We start from the raw sequence: 19,613 nt of genomic DNA, 5'->3' as shown, positions 1-19,613 counted from the left end.
ACCCGGCCTGACTGTCCTCTGGCTGCTCAGGCCCTGGAAGAAGTATCCTTGACCCTCACCGCCCATCCATGACAAATGCGGGCAGCCTCACCTTCCCCCTCCATGGCCCCCATCATGGCCTTGGTTTCTGTGGTCTCGTGTCCAGTGTCCTATCCTAGCCTTCTTGAAGGGTCCCCTGCTCCCACCTTCATCCCCTACTCTCTCTTTCCTACTGAGCAGGTTGATGCAGTCTTTCAAAATATAGCCTCTACTCCAAGTCCTCCTGTGACTCCCATCTTGGGAAGCAGAAAAGCCAGGTCCTCGCCAGGGCTGGCCAGGCCCCATGCCTCAGTCTTCCTCTGTCACGTCTCTGGCTTCTTGCCTGCCTGTCTTCCCAGTCACTCCAGCACACTGGGCTCCTGGACGTTCCTGGAGCTGCCAGCACATCCCACCACTGGGCCTTTGCACATGCCGTTCTCCCTGTCTGGCACACTCTCCCCAGTGAGTAAGCATGCCTGTTCTGTTGACCGCTAGAAACGGAACCCAGGCATCTCAAGAGGTGCCTGGTGCTCTCAGTGGGGGTTTAGCAAACATGTGGCCACTGCCACTCATTTGATCAACCCTTTGTCTCTCTGTCCATCCCACTCACTTCAGCCACAGGCTCTCTGGGATTCTTCCTCACCTGCTGTAAGCCCCCAGGGCAGGGGCTGTGCTGCTCCCCGCTCCCCCAGGGCCCAGGGCAGACCTGGCCCTGCACTGGCAGGCAGAGGCATCAACCCCGTGTCTGCAGACCCCACTGGGACTCACGGCCTGGAGGGCCACCATTTTAGGACAGGGTTCATTGAAGGTGCTGGGGGGCTACAGGCCCAGGAGAGCCCTTGACCTCACTCAGAGGCCAGGTCCAGCAAGGTGGCCTGCCTTGCCTGTCCCCCGCCCTGGCCTGTTACCTTGGCTTCCACGTTGTAGGTCTGGGCCGTGGTCTGGTTCAGGAGGTTGGAGCCCAGCTCCAGCATGGTGGCCGTTTGGTTCTGGACCACGTGCTGCTGGGCCCGCGCCAGCCTGGCCCTCAAATTCATCTGGATGTACCTCTCTAGCTGTGGGGAGACCATGGCCTGGGGTCACGGGGTGGGCTGGGGGAAGCCTCCTGTCCCTCCCACAAGTCTCCATGGAGGCTCGGCACGTGCCAGGTCAGGCTGTTCCCTCTCACCGAGACTGTCCCTGGAGTTTTCTCCTGGCTCTGCACCTCTGTCCTCTGCCTGGCAGCCAGAGGAATCCTGTTAGACCCAAGTCAGGCCACGCCCCTCCCCACTCAGCACCATCTCAGGGTTCCTGTCTGGATCAGAAGAAACCCAGTCCTTATCATGACTGCGGTGTCCTCACACCAGTCTGGTCCCCCCTCCCTCCCTCCACTCCAGATGCGTGGCCTCTATGTCCTCCCTCCAATGTAAGCAAGCATATACCAACCTCAGGGCCTTTGCATACCCAGGCCCCTCTGTGTTCCTTCTAGAACCTTCCCCAATCCTGTCGCCATCCACGTGGCTCACTCCCTCACATCATTTCACGTCTCTTCATATACCTGTCACTCCCCGACTCTATCCTGTTGTCTCTTCTCTGCCAAATGTCAGTTTCATGAGGCTAGGGACTTGATATTGCTTACCGCTTCGTCTGGCACAACGCTGGCGGCACAGTGGGTACTTACAAATCTCTGCTCAGTGAACCAATGCAAAGGGGGCGGGGCAGCGGGGGTCGGAGTGCGGCCCCGTCTCATGCCCTTTCCCCAGCTTCCCAGGGCCGGGACAGCCAGCAGGGCTCCCTTGCACAACTTCGAAGGCCCAATGGCCAAGCCGCGTCTTCTACCTTCTGTCCGCCTCGCCTGCCAAACGGCCCGACCCGCGTCTCCGAGGGCTCTGAGGTCCCTCGTGCCCATGTTTGCTCCTGTGACAGAACTGCACTTTCCTGAGAGCCAGGGACGCCCGTCTGGCATGAGGCCAGACCAAGTCGTAAAGGTGGACAGTGTGTGCCTGGGCTGCGTGCCGCGGGCAGAGCGCTGGCACCCGGTCCTGGACATGCTGCACATATGCTGGCCTCTGGCCATCGTCCCCACCCCCGAGCCTGGCTCCTTTCCTCGCCCTCTCACTCCCGAGGTCCAGCGGGGCAGCTCCCAGGGTCCCTGGGAACGCTGGTCTCCCCAGGGGGAGGTGACCCTCTCGGCTGGGGCCAGGCCCTGCTGTCCCCTCATGCCCTCTCCTCCTTCCTCCCATCTCTCCCTCCCCCTGGACACTTTTGGAGGAGCAAGTGACATTGTCAGATCCCAGAGCCGGTGCCGGGGGCAGGGCTGGGGTCGATGAGAGCAGCGTGTTCTCCCAGTGTGGCTCAGCGTCCCCGGAGCACGCGAGAGGTCACCAGGCCCAGCGGTCTGTGGCTTTAACAAGCCCCGGGCTGAGTCTGGCGCTCATGCTCACGTGACTGTGGGAGTCCTCGGGATGGAGACGGCGGCAGGACAGAGGACCAGACAGACAAAGAGGCGGGGGCTTCTCTGGGCGGTGGCCCCTGGTCCCTGTCCTCTTCCTCTGCACCATCCTCCCCACCCCCACCCCGTCTTATCTAAAAATAACCCCCCTCCGGCCTCTGCCATTTCTCTGCTCCCCCAACACGAGACTTCTTGAATGAGCCGTTTTCTCCTCCATGCCCACCCTCCTCTCTTAAAATGAATATGTTATTATGATGCATTTGCATGTACGAGGAAATACAAAGACCAAACCCAGCCGCGAAGGTGGGCTCGCGCTGCGACCCCCCAGCCCCGGGAAGGCCCTTCCCTCTAGTCCACCTTGACACCTCCCTCAAGGGACGCTCCGTGTCCTGTCCCTTGACCTGTGGGGTCATGGCCACTGGAAGCCCACCCTCTGTGGCGGTCCTTCCTCTCCTGGTCACCCTCTCTGACTCCTCCTTTATCAGGTTGCTACACTCTGGGGCTCTCAGGGCTCTGTCCTGGGCCCTGGCCTTTCTGTACCTCCTCCAGTTCAGGGGTGGGTCCTCGGCAGGGACAGCGAGGTCTGTGAAGAGAATTCAGAGGCTCCATGAACTTGAGAACAGAATCACATCTTGGGTCCTCCCACTTGTAATTAAAATTTCACATTTCCTCCAATTAAGAGTACGGGCCACAAACCGGAGGAGTCCTTTAGCCAGTCCCCTGACTTTGCGGCCAATAGGAATCACGAATAGCTTCATACTTGACGCGGTTGGCAAGTGTATCTTGCAATCTTGTTTTTTTCTCATCGTAATTGTGAACAGCATTAAGCCCATCATGTTATAATTTTATTAAAGATTGGATCTTTAATATTTTTATTATAATTTCAAAATTACTAGATGTTCTCATGCATTTATTTTATGTGTTTCTGAGAAAGGAGCCACAAGCTTCACCCAGGACCAGTTGCCAAAGGACCCAAGGCTCCAAAGTCTTTGGGGCCCTGGCCCAGGTGGCTGGCCCCTCCTGGGACTCCTGCGTCCTCCATGCAGATGGTACCGTCACCGCCTCCACCTGGACTTCTCCCCTGGGTGTCCCACCAGCTCTCCTGACCCTGCACCCCCACCCCCAACACACACATCTTTCCCATCTCAGTAAACGGCCCCACCCAGGTCTGAAGCTCCAAACCCAGACCTGCACCTCCACTGCTTCTTCCTCGCCACGTCCAACCCTCTGGAAAGTCCTGCCCGCCGTGATCCCAGTGCGAATTTCGCATCTGTTCGCTTCCTCCCTCGTCTCCACTGGCTGCCTCTTCTGATCCTCTCCCTCTAACTCAACTCCCCAGGAATCCTAACGGGTGGCCGGCTGGGTCACCAGCGGAGAGGCCAGCAGAGCTTCTGAGGCCGGTTTGCGACATTTCCATGCCCCTGGAACCTCCCGGATCCCGGGTGAAAGCGCAGACTCCCTGCCCTGAGCGTCTGCTCCTGGGGGCCTCAGCTCATTCCTGAGTCGGGACCTTCCCGGGCACCTCTCCCTGGCCTCCCAGAGGCCTCAGAAGACTTGCCCAGGTCTCCACCCCAGCCAGGTTCCAGGACTCCTCGCCCAGGGCTTCTTTAGGTTTTCTGGGGACTGAGGGTAGTCTGGGGTCACCTCAACTGACTAGAGCTTCCTAAGTACCCTCGCTGGTCCCCTACTTGTCCGTGGCTGCAAGTGGCTGGGCTGGGCAGAGGCCACTCGCAGCTGGATCCCATCACCCAATTTGCCATGCCCGCCCACTAGCCTGGGTCCTGGGGTGGATAATCCAAGCCAGATGGGCCGGTTGCACTGGGCTGGGACTCTGGAGACCAAAGCCACCAGGATGGGGCTGCTGGGTCTGACCGAGCACTGGGGCGCCAACTGGAAGGGCAGGTGAAGGAGTCCAGGGAGGAGCCAGCCAGGTTCTCCAGACTCCCATCCCACCCGGGAATTGGACCCGTCCCTTCCTGTCACCTTCATGCTGGCAAATTCTCAGGCCCAGGACGGGAACAGGGTTTCATCTCCACCACAACTGAGGCCTGCGAAGAGGCTGGGCGTGGGCCTGCGGGGCTAGCAGCCCTGCCCTTGGCCCTGTGTTCAAGTTCTGACTGCCCCGCTTTAGCCGGGGCCCTTGGAGTTACCACGTCTCAGAGCCTCACTTTACAAGCCTGTGAAAGGGGAAAGGAAACCCTGTGGGAAAGAGGGCATTTGGAAAGGGCCTTGAAGAAAAGGAGCTCGACAAGCAGGACCCAGGGAAGGGACAGAGGGTGCTCCTGGAAGACGGCCGGTGCTCATCTGTGGCTGAGCAACCTCAGCGGCCCAGAAGGTGGTTTTCTCCGGCATTATTTGTGTAAGACGGACTTCGGAGCGTGGATAAATAACTGTGGTCCAGCCACTCAATGAGCGTCACTCAGTGATGAACAGGAAGGACCGTTAATGCCTGCCGGAAGCTGGCTGAATCTCAGATACGCTATGCGGAGTGAAACAGGTGGCCCGCGCCTGTCATCCCAGCAGCTTGGGAGGCTGAGGCAGGAGGATCACGAGTTCAAAGCCAGCCTCAGCAACTTAGGGAGGCCCTAAGCAACTCAGTGAGACCCTGTTTCTAAATAAATTATAAAAAGGACTGGGGAGGTGCTTAGGTGATCAGTGCTTAAGTGATCCCAGTACCAAAGGAAAAAAGAAAAAAGAAATAAGCCAGGCTCAAATGGTCACATACTTGAGGGTTTCATCTCTATGACTCTCTGGGCAAATCGGAATCTGCCATCGCCAGGAACTGGAACCTGGGGTTGGGGACTGACCATAAAGGGAAGCAGGGGTCCCAGGGGTCCTGGCACCGTCTGATCATGACTGCAGTGGCGGTTACTGTCTGGGTGCGTTTGGCAAACCTCATCCAGCTGTACGTGAAAAGGGTGCGTTTTCCGCATGCAGACTATGCCTTATAAAAAGTGAACCCACACAAGATTCTATAAAATGTCCCCTGTGTTAAACAGGTATTATTAAATATGTTTCTTCAAACGAACCCCCTTACCCTGGGTTATTCATGGATTCATCCCGTAATTATTTCTGGATCACTTCTCAGCTCTGTACTAGATCCAAGGGAATCAGGAATAAAACTAGCTACTTTTCTGATCCTAAGGCTCTTCCACTATGAGCCAGGGGGGCAGGAAAGCCTCACCATGAGACAGAACCAGCGGAGGGAAAGCCAGAGGGAGGGGATTCCAGGTGGAGGGAACACAAGTGCAAAGGCCCTGAGGTAGACGGCAGTGTGTCCAACACAAGTGCAAAGGCCCTGAGGTAGACGGCAGTGTGTCCGCTGTCTGAAATTCAAGGAGTCAATAACAACACTGTGCTCTGATGTGTTTTGCATATGGTTCATAGTTGGAAAAAGATTTGTCAACTGCAAATAAAAACAAATTCAGAGCACGCAGCACCAATGGACCTGGGTTTGAGATGCAGCTCTCCGCTTACTGACTGGGGAACTTGGGCAGATGCCTCTGTCTATCTGAACCTCTTCCCTCAAATGTGATAATCAGCGCTCCTATCTCCCAGGTCATCTGAAGCATTCTGACATGTGAAGGCCCCATCGTGGTTACACAACCAACATGTGACCTGTTCTGGTTTGTCTGGGTCATGAGTCAGTACCTACTGTTCCTACTGTTAAAAAGAACAAGGCTGAACTTCATTCAGCAGGTGGTCTGAGAAGATGCCCCAGACACGCTCCAGGAAAAAACGGCAGGATGCTAAGCATTGCTGAGAGTGTGGACCCCCTGTGTGTAAGGAAAGTGCCTGTGGTTTTGTTTTTGTTTTTGGTATTGTGAATTGAACCCAGAGTACTTAACCCCTGAGCCACATCCCCAGTCCTTTTTATGTTTAATTTAAATCAGGGTCTCACTGAGTTGCTTTGGGCCTCTCTGAATTGCGGAGTCTGGCTTTGAACTCGCCATCCTCCTGCCTCAGCCTCCTGAGCCACTGGGACTACAGGTGTGCACCATGGTGCCCAGTGCATTTAATTTTTTAAAAGCATTCTTCTAAGAGGGGGTCCAGAGCTTCACCAGATGCCAGAATTGTCCCCCAAACAGGTGCCTCCCACAGGGGCCTTTCTTACTGAAATCCCCAGTGGGACCTGGAGGCCAGCGTGCAGGGCTTCGCCTGCCTTGGCTTCTGTCTTGTGACCTGTCGCTTCTCCATGAGTGTCTGTTAGAGTGAATGAATGGCACCCTCCTTGGAAGAAAAGTCTGCGACATGAAGGACTGACTGCACGTGGCTCTGTGGTTCTGCCTCCAGGAAGCCTCACGACAAGAAAGGGGAAAGGGCCTGTAGGGACCCCAGCCTGGGCTGCCCCTCGCTGGTACCTTCCAGCCGCTGGGCCTTCGCACCCCGTCCAGAAGTGGCGTGATAGCAGGGCCACTTTGTGGGATGGGGCGGGGAGCAAGGTCATTGGTGGAAGTGTTTGGCGCCTCTCTGGAGGCCAGGAGGATGGAGGCCAGCTGCCATGGCCCCATGTGGGCAGAGCCATGCTGCATGGACAACTGAGGTGCCCGCAATGTCTGCTGGAGCCTTGGGGAGTCAAGGGCCTCTCTGTGGCGTCTAGCTATGGGCTCTGGTCTGCCTGGGAGGGTGCAGGGCTGGCCCGGGTGGGAGGCGCCCTGCAGGAGGGTGGAGCCCAGTCGGGATCCTGCGGCGGCGAGGTTTCTCCCTGGGGACTCTTGACACAGGATCCCTAAGCTCACCGAGAAGCCATGGGCCTCGGCAGAGGGTCTTCTTCCCAAGCCTCAGTCTCCCTCTCTGTCAGCTGAGGACCCAGCTTCTCCCTGTGGGATTGTCGTGGAGGCCAAAGGCGGTGCCTGGGAAGGAACAAGAATGGGGCCTGGCATGGAGTAGCCTCAGCAAGGACCCCGTGCTCTGCGGTCACCCCTGGAGAGGCTCTAGAAACTTCCTCTAGCTTTAATAATACTTTTTCTTTTTTGCTTTGTGTTACTGGGGATTGAACTTGGGGACACTCAGCTCAACCACTGAGCCACATCCCCAGCCCTTTTTTATGTTTTATTTAGAGACAGGGTCTCCCTGAGTTGCTTAGGGCCTCGCCAGTAGCCCAGCCGAGGCCGGCTTCTAACTGGCGATCCTCCTGCCTCAGCCTCCCGAGCTGCTGGGGTCACAGTGCGCACCACTGCGCCTGGCTAATAATACTTCTCTGCAGGCCTGGAGAGGGCCTCTGTTCACAGCCACCTGTGTGTCCCTCAGAGTCTCAGCGTCACTATCTGAAGAATGGGCAGAGACAGGGCCGGTGGAACTGCACCAAGAGCAGGGGCGGAGGAGAAGTCAGGGTCCCTGAAGAATGGCAGTTTTCCTGGTAATTCCCGCGCAGCCCTACTGTGTGCCAGGAGGGCTTGGGGCCCTTGCAGTAGCCCCTCAATGGCTCCCCAGCCCAGTCCTTGACAGGGAGGCTCTGCTGATGGCCCCACTGACCGAGGAGCAGGTCATGGTCAAGAGGCTAGGCTGGTCCCCAGCTAGTGTGGACGGCCAGGTCAGGTGGGAGGGTCGGGGCAGGGCTGATCAGGCGGAAGGTCGTCTCCCCCACAGTGCAGGACGAGGACCAGACAAGCCCGGCTGCGGGTGTCTAGCTGTTGACCAGCTCCTGGGTCCCTGTCCCAGACTTGTTCCTGAACCTGACCCAAGAGAACCAGGTTTACGAGAGTCGGGATGTGCGTGAGGTGGAGGAGCAGAGGCTCTCCTGAAGCCCCCCAGGAGCTGCAAGAGCTAAGACCACAGGACCAGGAGCCAGGACCTCCCACCCCCAAGGCTGGCCCCTGCCCTGCACCTCCTGTGTGACCTCAGTCAAATGACTTATCTCTATCCTTCCTGGTTTAGGCCCAAGCCCTGGGAGGGGTCCCCGGCTCCTCTGTCTCTCCCACACCCCACACCCAGTCTCGGCCACATGCAGAATCTGATCACCTCTCCCCACCCACCATCACCGTCCCTAGTGGGACCCACGTCTCCCCACTGTGCCCTCAGCCTCTGTCCTCACTCTCACAGCCCCTGAAGTGTGCCCCACGCGTAGCCAGAAAGGCCCTGGTAAACTCAAGTCATTACGGCACTTTCCACCCCAAGCCTTGCTGTGACCCCATGTCACCTTGAATCAGGCTTCTTGCAGATTCTTTTCCAGGAAAACAGAAGTCTTTGCTTTGGAAATTTGCAAGACCACCCCAACAAGAAGGGTTCAAACCAGGCTGCCCTGGGGTGGGGGAGCGGGAAAGAGGGGGAGCCTTTCTCTGAGCTCCAGGCTGAGCCAGGCCACGGCAGGGAGCTGGTCTGGGGTGGCGCAGAGGGCTTTAGAAGCAGCGCCCACGGGGAGGGATGTGGGGCCCCGGGAGGACCCACAGACGCCCTCAGGGACCCCTCAGCCCCCACCCCCCCATTCAGAGACGGGGAAACTGAGGCCCCAGTTGGGAGAGTGACGGGCCCAGGACGCGCACAGGAACTGATAGCCACCTGGGGTCCAGATCTGTGAAAACCTGGGAGGTCAGGGCTGGCTGTGGCCTTGTGTGCGAGTTTCAATTCACATGTAAATTTTCGTGATTTTAATTGTTTTGAGTGAGCGATACCAGCACATTGTTCAAAATTCCAAGGAGCCCAAAGGAATGAAACGAAAAACAAATTTCCCAGCCCCGCCCCAGCCTGCGGTTCCTGTCCTTACAGGCCACCGAGGGAGTTTCCTGGGTTTTCTTCCAGAGCAAACTGCGCACACCAGCCGTGAGCAAGCCCGGCGCCCTGTCCCCTGCCCTGGAGTCTGCGGAGATGTGGGCTCACCGTCTGCGCCTGGCTTCTTTTTACTTGGCGTCATCACGGAGATGGCGGTGACACATTTATTCAGCGAGCCTGCCCTTGAACATCCGCGGGCTGGTCCATCTGGGCCACCGCCCTCTGCTCATTGGTCCCCAAGAGCTGAGCCCAGTGGTTGTTTCCAGGACCTTCCATCACCCAGAGGTTGCATGAAGGTCCTTGTGCACCTGTCCTTTGTCACCCCTGCAAGGCCGCTAGGGAGACGGATCCTTCCAAGTAGAATGGCAAGTTCAAGGGTGTGCGCACTTGTGATTGGGACTGTTGTTCTCTCCTTGGCAGAGGGAGCACCTGGGCGGTTCCTCCCTGTGCCCTGGAGGCTGCAGAGGTGACCAGAGGGCCGTCCACTGCACTGCTCAATGCACCCACACCCCGTGTCTCCCCCCACCTCCCTCTGACTCCCAGGTCTCCTCACACACCTCACCTCCTCTGGGAAGCCTTCCCTGACCACCCGCCGTCGTCCTCCTCCCGTGCTGTCCATCAGGGTGCCCAAGCCGGGTTCTTCACGGCTCCTCTCCACGCAAAACCATCAAGCCATTTGTTATCTGTCTGAGTCCCCTAGGAATATCAGCCCCAGCAGCACAGGACCTTCCCTGCCTGGCTCACGGCCACAGCCTGAGTCTAGAACAGTGCGGGGCCGTAGGTGGTCCTCAGTTGATACCCGTCAAAAGAAAAGTCGAGCTGGTTCATGCACGGGCAACACGTTTCCACGGAACCGTGGTTTGGTTGCTAGAAATAAGTTTGGACCTCCATATCCCAGCCCTGGCCACCGCTGGAGCCCTGAGACAGGGCAGCAGGGTGGAGCCCAGAGACTGGACAGGAAGGGGAAGAAATGCCAACAGGGAGACCAGAGAGTGGGAGGAAGGCATGATTAATGAGTGCTCTCAGCCAGCAGATCAGGTTTAGAACTGCACGCGTGCGCACACGGGCATGCCAGCTGCACAGGACCCCACAACTGCAGGGACGTGAACCTTTCACAATGTCACAGCATGCCATGTGTCCTGTCCCCTGGGGAGAGAAGCAGGAGCCCCGGGCTCTGGTCTAATCCCTGCCCCTGGAGTGAATGAGACCAGGTCACTCCTCTGCCCATCAGTGTCCCCGTCCTCCTAGGAGCGAGCAGAGGGGGTCTGCCCAGCAGGTGAGCCTGGGCCATGGAGCCATCTGCTGGGCTTCCGACCCACCGCCCTCTCTTCTTTGGGCTTGGCTTCCCCACCCCAGATGAGGACCCTGCCAGTCCTCCTGTTTCAGGGGGTTGGGGGCTCAGCCTCGCCAGTGCTGTAAGACACCCCGCAGGACCCGGCCCGGAGCCCCTGTGTGCCTCAGCAAGGGCGCGCCCACGGCAGGAACGACAGCAGCAGCCCCACCGTCAGCCAGCTGAAGCTGCGCCAGTGACATCCCCAGAGCGGCCCCCTGGGCCCCGCAGCAAGCCAGGGCCATGTCTCCCGGGACAGATGGCAAAACGGAGGCTCGTTCTGCGAACCTTTGCAGAGATGCACAAACACAAGGTCCAGCAGATAAAAGTGACTCAGGAAGATGCTGCCGGCTGGTGGGACGTCATGTCCGTGGGAAGCACACCCACCCCCCGGTCAGGGAGGGACAGACGCAGGGAAGAGGCGATGAGCACCCAGCTGAAAACAGTTCTGCGGGCGGAGGTGGGGAGGCTCAGGGTGTTGGCAGCCAGGTTGTGGGAACAGGGAATTTTTGTTTTTCTTCGTATACCTACAACCTTTCAATAAAAAATGTAAATGCCTAAGAGGGCCCAAAGACATTGATGAGGAGGTGGTCAGGGGTCAGGATGACAACTAATCTTTTCTTCTGAGCTTTTGTGTATTTCCGTATATACAGATGCCCTGCTCTAAATACACATTTTGTGTATATATATATGCACATGTGTGTATATGTGCGTGTATTCCACTTTGGCGGTACTAAGTAACAAGCTCAGGTCCTCACACACACTAGGTCAACGCTCTACCACCGAGCCACATCCTTAGCCCTTTAGATTTTATTTTGTGACAGGGTCTCACTGAGTTGCTGAGGCTGGCCTCGAACTTGCGATCCTCCTGCCTCAGCCTCCTGAGTAACTGGGATTACAGGCATGCACTATCAAGCCCAGCTAAGATTTCCAAGTTCTGCACCCTGGAAATTAACTCAAAAGCTGAGCAAAACAACAGGGCTGTTGGCAAGAGGCACCGTGGGGACAGTTCAAGCCTGCTGGGCTGAGAGTGACTCCCGCTGTCTATTGGTTCCTCTCTCCAGCTGCTCCTGGCCCTGCAGCCCATCTGCGGTCTCTGCAGAGCTGCCTTACAGGGCTTCCCCAGGCCACTGGGAATCTGCCTTCCTTCCTGCAGCCCTGCTTGGTGACCACAGAGTGTGCTATAGACCAGTGGACGTTGGACTGGGGTCAGGAGCTGGGGTCCTCAGACTCCGCTGGCCTGAAGTTCTGAGGCTCTGCTTCTCTAAGGGCTTCACTTTCAACTCCAAGGAATCAATTCACCCACAGACGCCCCAGGTATTTGCAGGTTCTGCTGGTCTCCCCGGGGGTAATTATCATGATCCCCATTTTACAGAGAAGGAAACTGAGGCCCAGGAAGGAGGAAAATGCTCTCCTATAAGTCAGGACGTGGAGAGGCTGCAGCGGACTCCCCTGCCGCTCTGCCCTGGGCTGCCTGGGTTCCCATCGACCTCACCCATCCCATCCTGGTCCTGTGATCTTGGTCCCCTAAGCCTCTCGGTGCCTTGGTTTCCTCACCTCTTCATGCACAATCTCACTTCATCCGGGCATTTTGAGAAGCAAATGCAAGAATCCGTACAAAGTCCACAGGACAGCGAGGGGCACACAGTGGGTGCTCAATATGTGTTCGCCGTGATTCTTCTTGTCTTTCCTTATCCCTTCCTCACTCTGAGAGGCCAGGAGCAGGTTGGTTCCACTTCACAGAGGAGCCAGTTGAGTAGGTGACTTCCCCAGGGACCACAGCGGGTCAGTGACCCCCTAGAACATGACCTCTGTTCCCAGGTCATTCTAACCCAGACTCTGAGGCAAGTCCATTCCAGACATTTCTCTGAGCTTAAGCAAATGCCCTGAGGCCAGAGTCTGGCTGGAGGTGTGGGCTTGTCCAGGGGCAGACCCAGGGCCTGATTCCTCATGTTCCCTGCCTGAGGACACGGGGAGAGGGTCTATGCAGACCCCAGCCCCACTGTGCTCTTGGGGCCAGGGTGAACAGAGCCAGAAACATGGGACCCTGCCCTGCAGGATGACCCCCACCAAGCCACTCGAACAAATAAACCCGTTCCTCCGAGGAAAGCCCGAGAGGTGGCCGCCGCCCAGCCTCGCCCCAAGCACCAGCCAGCTGGTTGTCCCCGGGTTGATGGCATCTGGGCCCCTTCAGGCCAAAATCATCCTTTTCCTTCTAGAAGCAGAGGTTCTTCGCCACACCCCATCCCCCAGTGCCAGACTGCTCAGGAAGAAGCCAGCGGTGAGGTTAGGAAATCAAACCCAAGATATTTTGTTCAGCAACCGAGATTCATTTCTTGTTTGGATAACTGAAGGCCGAAAATGCCAAGAATTTACGGGCAGCCTGGGGAGGCCGGGGCAGCCGGGAGGGCCCTGGGCCAGGCTAGGACCCCACACTGGGCTCCCGCTGGGTGCTCTCTGACCCACGCCCACCCGGGCCAGGCCTGAAGAAGCTGGGCTGAGGGGCTGAGTTATTCTGAGATTTGACGTCAGGAACCTGGAGCCAACCGCAGAGCCTGGGCCGGTGCCAGGTCGGGAGGCCCCTGCCCATGCCCTGACCCCTCCCTGCTTGGCTCTGGGTGCAGAACGGGAAGAGGGAGGCCCCAGCCAAGCCGCCTGGCTGTGGGGTGGGTGCCGACCCTCGGGCCCTCAGGACCCAGCCCAGCCAGGGCCTGGAGGGTGGCGGGGAGGACCTGAGAGAGAGACAGGAGATGCAGGAGACAGCCAGCCAGGCAGGAGAGAGAGGGGACCCCAGAGTCAGTGAGTCAGTGGAGGCTGCTGAGCCTCCAGGGAGGACACCTGGGAGGCAAAGGGACATGAAGATAGAGAGCCCCAGGCCAGCCAATGCTTGGTTCAGGTGAGAGAGCAGAGGGACCCCAGTGTGAGGGTGGGGGTCGGCCCCTAGGGCCCAAGAGATGGGAAGACGTGCCAGCCTGGAGCCGTGGAGGTGGGCCAGGGCCTCGGGCTTGGTCTGGCCCTGGATTTCCTCACTGTAGAAGGGGACAGAGGAGGAGGCAGAGGATGGCATGTCCTGACTGAGGAAGCTGAGGGCAACGGGGACCACAGTGACAGGAGGGAGCCACCATGAGGCACCTGCCGCTGCCCGGTGCTTTACCTGCCCCACCGTCAAGGTTGGGGTAGGTTACTTTATTCTCCCACCTCACAGATGAGGCGCAGCGAAGGGCCAGCCCGGTCCTCGGAAGACCCAGGAGGCCACGGCACTAACCACTGGACTGCACAGCCCAGCAGGGACCTGGGGCTCCAGCTGGCCTGCCCCCCCCAACATTCCTGACCGCTGCTGCTTCTTCACCCAGAAGAGGGGGCGGAGCAAAGCCAGAGCTGATGCGCAGCCGGCATGGCTGCTCCAGATGTGAGTCACTGGGCAGGGGTTTTCCAGGGGGAGGAGGAGGAGGAGGAAGAGGAGGAGGAGGAGGAAGAGGAGGAGGAGGAGGGGGAGGAGGAGGAGCAGGGAGAGAGGGAGAAGGAGGGAGGGGTGCGGAGGAGGGGGAGGGGAGGAAGGGGGTGAGGGAAGGGGCAAGGCTGGGACTCCCGCCTTTGCCCTCTGCGCAGGGCAGTAGGGCACCCACAGCTGCATGCCCAGGACTCGGAAATTCGCCCAGAGGTTAAGGAGCTGCCCATTCTCTCCAGATCTTGCCTCCCTGCCCTTGATACCGTCCAGAATCGGGAGGGAGAATCGGCCCTTAGACCTAGAATCCAGGTGGGCTTCATGACTGTGAGCAGCCACGTCCCCCCAGCCCTAGTTTCCTCATCCGGACACAGAAGAATGGACGGGAGGGGAGGGCGGGGACCAAGCAGGCTCTGGCTGCTGGGAACTCACAGCAGGGAGAGTCTCCCTGCTTTTCCCCAGATGAGCGGAATCTTTTTTTTTTATTCTTTTTGGTACTGGGGATTGAACTCAGGGGCACTCGACCGCTGAGCCACATCCCCAGCCCTTTTCTGTATTTTATTTAGAGACAGGGTCTCGCTGAGTGGCTTAGGGCCTCACTCAGTTGCTGAGGCTGGCTTTGAACTCCCGATCCTCCTGCCCCTCTAGAGCTGCGGGGAGTGCCGGCCTGCGCCCGGATGCCTGGCAGATGTGCGATCTTACAGAGAGCAACGGGGCTGGACAGGCTGTTAGAGAACGCTTCGAGACCCTTCTTTCCTTTTCCTTTTTTTTTTTTTTTTGTTCTAGAAAAATGCCAAAAAGAAGACTTGGCGTTTTGAAGTCTCTGAGGTACGCCTGGACCAGGAGAACCAGCCCTCCTGACCTGGGACCAGGAGGGAGAACACTGTTCCAAGGAACCAGGGACGCGTGTCTCCACCGTGGGCCGGGAAGGAGGGAAGACCCCACGCTGCACAGGCTGGCCCATGTTTATCTCCAGGAAGAGCCCTTAATGGAGACAGTCAACGCTGCAGAATTTGCATGACACCTGGCCCCAGGCCAGGGGCTTCTAGGGCCTCATCTCCTCAGATCCTCATTGAGGAAAATGAACCTCAGAGAGGGGAGGCAATTCACCCCAAGTCACACAGCCAGGATGGGGCGGAACGGGAACTCAAATTCTGCCACCTGGGTTCCCGCCTCCCAGGGTCTGGGGTGGAATAGACCCAGGGATACTGACGCTGAGCTGTGCTCACGCAGACGGCTCTGATCTTCCGGAAGGCCCCATCCACACAGGGTGACCTAGCAGTGGCCTGAAGGTCAAAGGGCATAAAGGGGGTGCTCCACTGGGGGTCGCCTACCCAGAGAGGGCATGGCCGACATCGTGTAGCACCCAGAGAGGGCGTGGCCGACACTGTGTGGCACCCAGAGAGGGCGTGGCCGACACCGTGTGGCACAGTCTCGGGAGGGTGCATGGATCCTGCCTGAGACGCGGCAGGTTGGGGTCCCTCTGAGAGCTCCAGAGTGGGTGGTGACATTCTGAGGCCCGGGGACACACGCAACTCCTGACGAGGTCGACCAAGGTTGACTGGTGCCCGCGTGGTCTCCCCAAGGTCCCCAGCTGTCCCCTGACAAGCTGTCCCTTTCTCCGCTCGGCTCATCCTGATCACCAGGTCAGACGCGACCCAGGCTGGCTGGGTGCCCATCGGGCTCCTGGGCCCCCGGGTGCTCTTGATGACCCCCCAGGAGTGCTGGGCTTGGTGGACACCTAGAGAGGACAGTCCAGCACAGGCTGAAGGGCGGGGTCCTTGGGGTCAAGTCCACCTGCTGGCTCAGTTGGTGTCCCAAGCACCAGCCACCAGGGGACTCAGAGCGACAAGACGGTGACGCCTGGGGAAGGAAACCAAGCGTAAGAGCCGGCGTGAGCAGTGGGAGACGGTGAGGCCTGAGGGGAGTCCCCGTGTCATGGTGTGGGAGGGACGCGCCTTGCCCAGGGAGGCCCTCCTTCCCTCTGAGCCTGAAGAAAGGCCCAGTGCTGGGCATGGCCGTGGTCCCCCTCAGCCTCCACTCCTCATTAAAGGAGGAGGCTCCTGTCCGGGCAGAGGCTGGGGTGGGGGCAGGTGGAGTCCGGGGCTGGAGGAGGAGGGGCATCTCTGTCCATGGACTGTCTCATGGGATGTCGGGACAGCTGCCTGGGAGGTGCACACAGCCCGTCAGGTTGGCCACAGGGGGGAGCCCAGAGGGTGTCCTGGGGGGACGGAGTGTGGGGTGGTGCAAGCAGGTGGGCCAGGGGCTGGCAGGGCCATGGAAGGCGGCGGGGGCAGCCTGGGCAGAGGCAGGAGGCGGGCGTGCCTGTCTGGGGGCCCCTGTGCCCTCACATGCGGGGACACCAGTCGGCGGCCTCCTGCCCTGGGGAGGGATGTTCCCCCAGAGTGCCCAAGACCAGCCTTCGGAAACGGAGGACGCTCTCAGGGCCTCCACTGACACGGTGTCCTATGATCCTTTCAAAGTTCCATTTCTTTGGTCACACCAGGTGACATCGGCGAGAGCTCGTGCGTGACTACCAAGTGGGTACCCTGGTGCCAGGGAGCAGGTGTTTTCTGCGGCCGGGTCCTCTTTACACTGCCTGTCCAGCGTCAGGGGTGGAGGCGCTGGGGACACACCCCCTCCCTGTCCGGCCAGTCAAGTGCAGCCACTGCTAAATCCGAAACACCACCTGTCTGCCCGCGTCCTCCACCCAGGCCTCCTGGGCTCCTGGGTCTCATCTCTCCCTGTGGGAGCTCCTGCCTAGGGCCCTGGCCAGCTGCATGCTGGACCCCGGGTCCTCCCTGCCTGTCCTCTGCACCCGGAGCCCCACCTGGGCCTCTGGGTAGGCGCTCAGTGATCGCTGGGAGAATGGGAGAGCAGCGGGGGACCCTTCAGTGACCCTCAGACTGTCCTGCCATCTGCAGAGCCAGTTAGCGCCCCCTTCACCACATGCCAAATCCGACTGCCCCTGTGCCCAGGCCCCTGCGCCGTCACTGATGCCTGGTGGCCGCAGGGCCTCAGCGTCCCCCATGAGCCCCCTGCCGTCCTTCCTGCTCCCCAGAAGTGAACCTTCTGAGGAGCCTGGTGGCTGCTCAGAACTCCGCGGTGGCTCGCAGGACATGCAGAACACAGGCCGACGGGTGCCCACGGGCCCTGGCAGTCGGCCCTGCCTTCACCTCTTGGTCTCCGTCCTGCACCCTTCTCGCTCTCTGGCCACCGCCTTCCCCAGGTGGCGACCACGTCCCTTGCCCATAGTCCTGGCTGCTGCGGGTCCCTCTGCCGGGTCGCGCCCTGTGGTTCAAGCACCAGGTCCTCTGAGGCAACCTCTCCAATGGCCTGACCTCCAGTGGCCAGCCAAGGCCACACCTGCCCCACGGGCCTCTCACATTTGGGTCCCCATCGGACACAGCAGACATCTCTTTATAGCTTCTCCCCCGTCCATCCGGAGGGGACGTATTGTGCTGTTTATGTCGTACACCCCGCACCTGGGGCGGACCCGGCCACGGCAGGAGCTCAGCAAGGTTCCATTGAACCAATGAACCAACGGACCACGGACGGATGGCAGCAGAGAGCCTGCTTCCCTGTTCTGAGGCTGCGCAGCCTTGCTGTGTGGCCTCAGGCCCACGCCTGCCCTCTCTGAGCCTCCCGTCCCCCCAGGGTGATCGCCCACTGCGCTGGTCCCTCGGGCCCAGCACTCACCCTCTGCAGCCTCAGCGTGTTGTTCTCCAGCGCCTTCTCCAGCTGCCGCACCCTCTGGGCTCGCCACGCGCCCAGGTTCTCCGTGGGCGGCAAGTCCCTCTGCAGGCTGTTGGAGCTCCCGGGGGCCTCGGGCGGGGCCGGCGGGCAGGGCCGCGACTCGGGCAGCACGAAGGTGTAGCTGCACTGGCCGTGCTGGATCAGCTGCACCTGGCGTGGCCCGCCCGCCTCCAGTCCCCTCTTCTGGGCTGCAGTCGCAGTGGCCGCCAGGAGGAGGAGGCTGCGCAGCAGCATGGCTGGCCGGGAGGGCATCCAGGGACGCGGTGCCGGCGAGGGGAGTGGGTCGGCCGGCCGCGTGGCCAGGCTGCCTGCAGAGCGCACCGTGCCAGTCCCCTCTGCCGGGCTGCCGCTGGCTATTTATACTCGCTGGGCTTCCTCGGCCGGCCGGCCTGGCCCCCGGCGCTCAGCCCCAGGCAGCCCTCTCTGTCCTCTGCTGTCCCTTCCTTCCTCCGGCTCCTGCCTGCTGGCTGGCTCAGCCCTCCACGCCTGCAGGACCTTTTACTGTCCAGTGGGGGCCTGGCCTCCCTGCGAGAGGGGAGGAGAGAGCACACACCCGGCCGCGCGCACGCTTGCACACGCGCGAGCCCTCTCTCCGGGTTCATGTCTGAGCCTGTGTCTGCTGGTCTCTCTCCCTCCACCCCACCCCTGCCCCCCAAGGGTGGTTCTCAGGTTTCAGCCCCAGCACCTCCCCGGTCCCAGCCTCCCCTCGTCCCCCTCCGGTTCCGTGTTCCAGCCTGGAACTCAGGGGAGGGACCCCTAAAGGGGAGGGGGCAGTGAGTCCAGTCCAGGGGGGCGGGTGCCCTGGGGATGCTGGCTGCTGGCCTCACTTTTCCCTTGGGCCTGGGGGATGTTATGCCCTGGGGTGGCCCTGGCTCGTCACTGTGACGGTAATGAGTTGTCATGTCCTGGGGCAGGTCGTCGTGGGCTGCCGGTGGCTAGTGAGGCAGTGGATCTTGGGAAGAAGAACTTGGGCCGCTGAAGTATCCTGGCCAGGCCCCCGACTCCCACCACCCAGATACAGAGGCAGCCAACCCTAAATCCTGCTGCCCCACCACTGGCTGGGAGAACTCTGGTGGGCAGCTTTGCCTCTCTGGGCTTCCTCCCCCTGATCTGTAAACGGGCAGGTGTGACCCCCATCTCTCCGTGGGGAGTGCCTGTGAGTCTTCAGTATGGTGACTGGGGAATTTTGTTTGTTGGTTAAAATCTGGCTCCACACCACCTATCAGCTGTGTGACTTGGGGGAAGTCACTTAACCTTTCTGTGCCTTCATGGTGCATGCAAATCAAATGAGTTAGGGCGGTGCTGGCACCAGGTGAGTCCCCCCACGCCCTGGAGTACAAATCCCAACACAGCAGGGAATTGTCCCTGGGGCCACTGTTGCCGTCCGACCTGGCCAGGATGGTGGGCTGCTCCTGGGTGGGCGGCCTTCCGGCTCCGCCCTGGGCTGGCCTGGCCTCCCTCCCCGCCTGCTTTCCCAGAGCAGCGGCCCACCGGGCTGTGTTGTTTCTCCTTTTGTTTTCCCAGATCCTGGAATGGGCCGTGAGCCTCACGGGGCCTGCGACCCTGAGCCAGGTGGGGTCTGGCAGGACCAGCAGCCGCAGGGGGATGGGCCACCAGCAGGGCCCGGCCTCCCCGTGTGCTCCGCACCCGGCGGGCCCTGCTGCCTCGGTTCCCTCTGCGGAGGACCAGGCCCGGTGAAGAGGAAGCACACTGCTACCGGTCAGCCGCACGCCAGTGCCCGGAGGGAGCGGCACCATCACCACGGTGGTGCTGGCCCAGCAGGCTGACCGTCCCAGTGAGGCCTGTGCTCATCCTCCCATCCTACACGAGGGAAAACTGACCTCCACCCAGAGCAACCGGGCGGCTTGCCCAAGGTCACGTGGGGAAGCAGATCTACCCCCTGTAGGCAGGAACAGCAGTGCCCA

General features: G+C 60.0%; 1 protein-coding gene across 2 annotated transcripts in view; it reads right to left on the bottom strand.

Moving 5' to 3' along the window:
* Positions 1-18,263, bottom strand: part of ANGPT4 (angiopoietin 4) — a 35,523-nt gene extending 17,260 nt beyond the window's left edge. Inside the window, exons 1-2 of one of the 2 annotated variants that reach the window (XM_079128279.1) lie at positions 17,632-18,263; positions 927-1,073 (exon numbers count right to left, since the gene is read on the bottom strand). In XM_079128279.1, coding sequence (XP_078984405.1) covers positions 927-1,073; positions 17,632-17,940 — 456 coding nt within the window. In that variant the 5' untranslated portion in view covers positions 17,941-18,263. The remainder of the gene's footprint in view (positions 1-926; positions 1,074-17,631) is intronic. The other variant, XM_079128280.1, reaches the window with a different exon arrangement.
* Positions 18,264-19,613: the final 1,350 nt, after the last annotated feature.

The sequence above is a fragment of the Sciurus vulgaris genome (genome assembly GCF_902686455.1).
Source record: "Sciurus vulgaris genome assembly, chromosome: 2".
NCBI classification, from domain to species: Eukaryota; Metazoa; Chordata; class Mammalia; order Rodentia; family Sciuridae; genus Sciurus; species Sciurus vulgaris.
The sequence above is the reverse complement of the archived record's forward strand: the minus strand, read 5'-3'. Positions and strand labels throughout refer to the sequence as shown.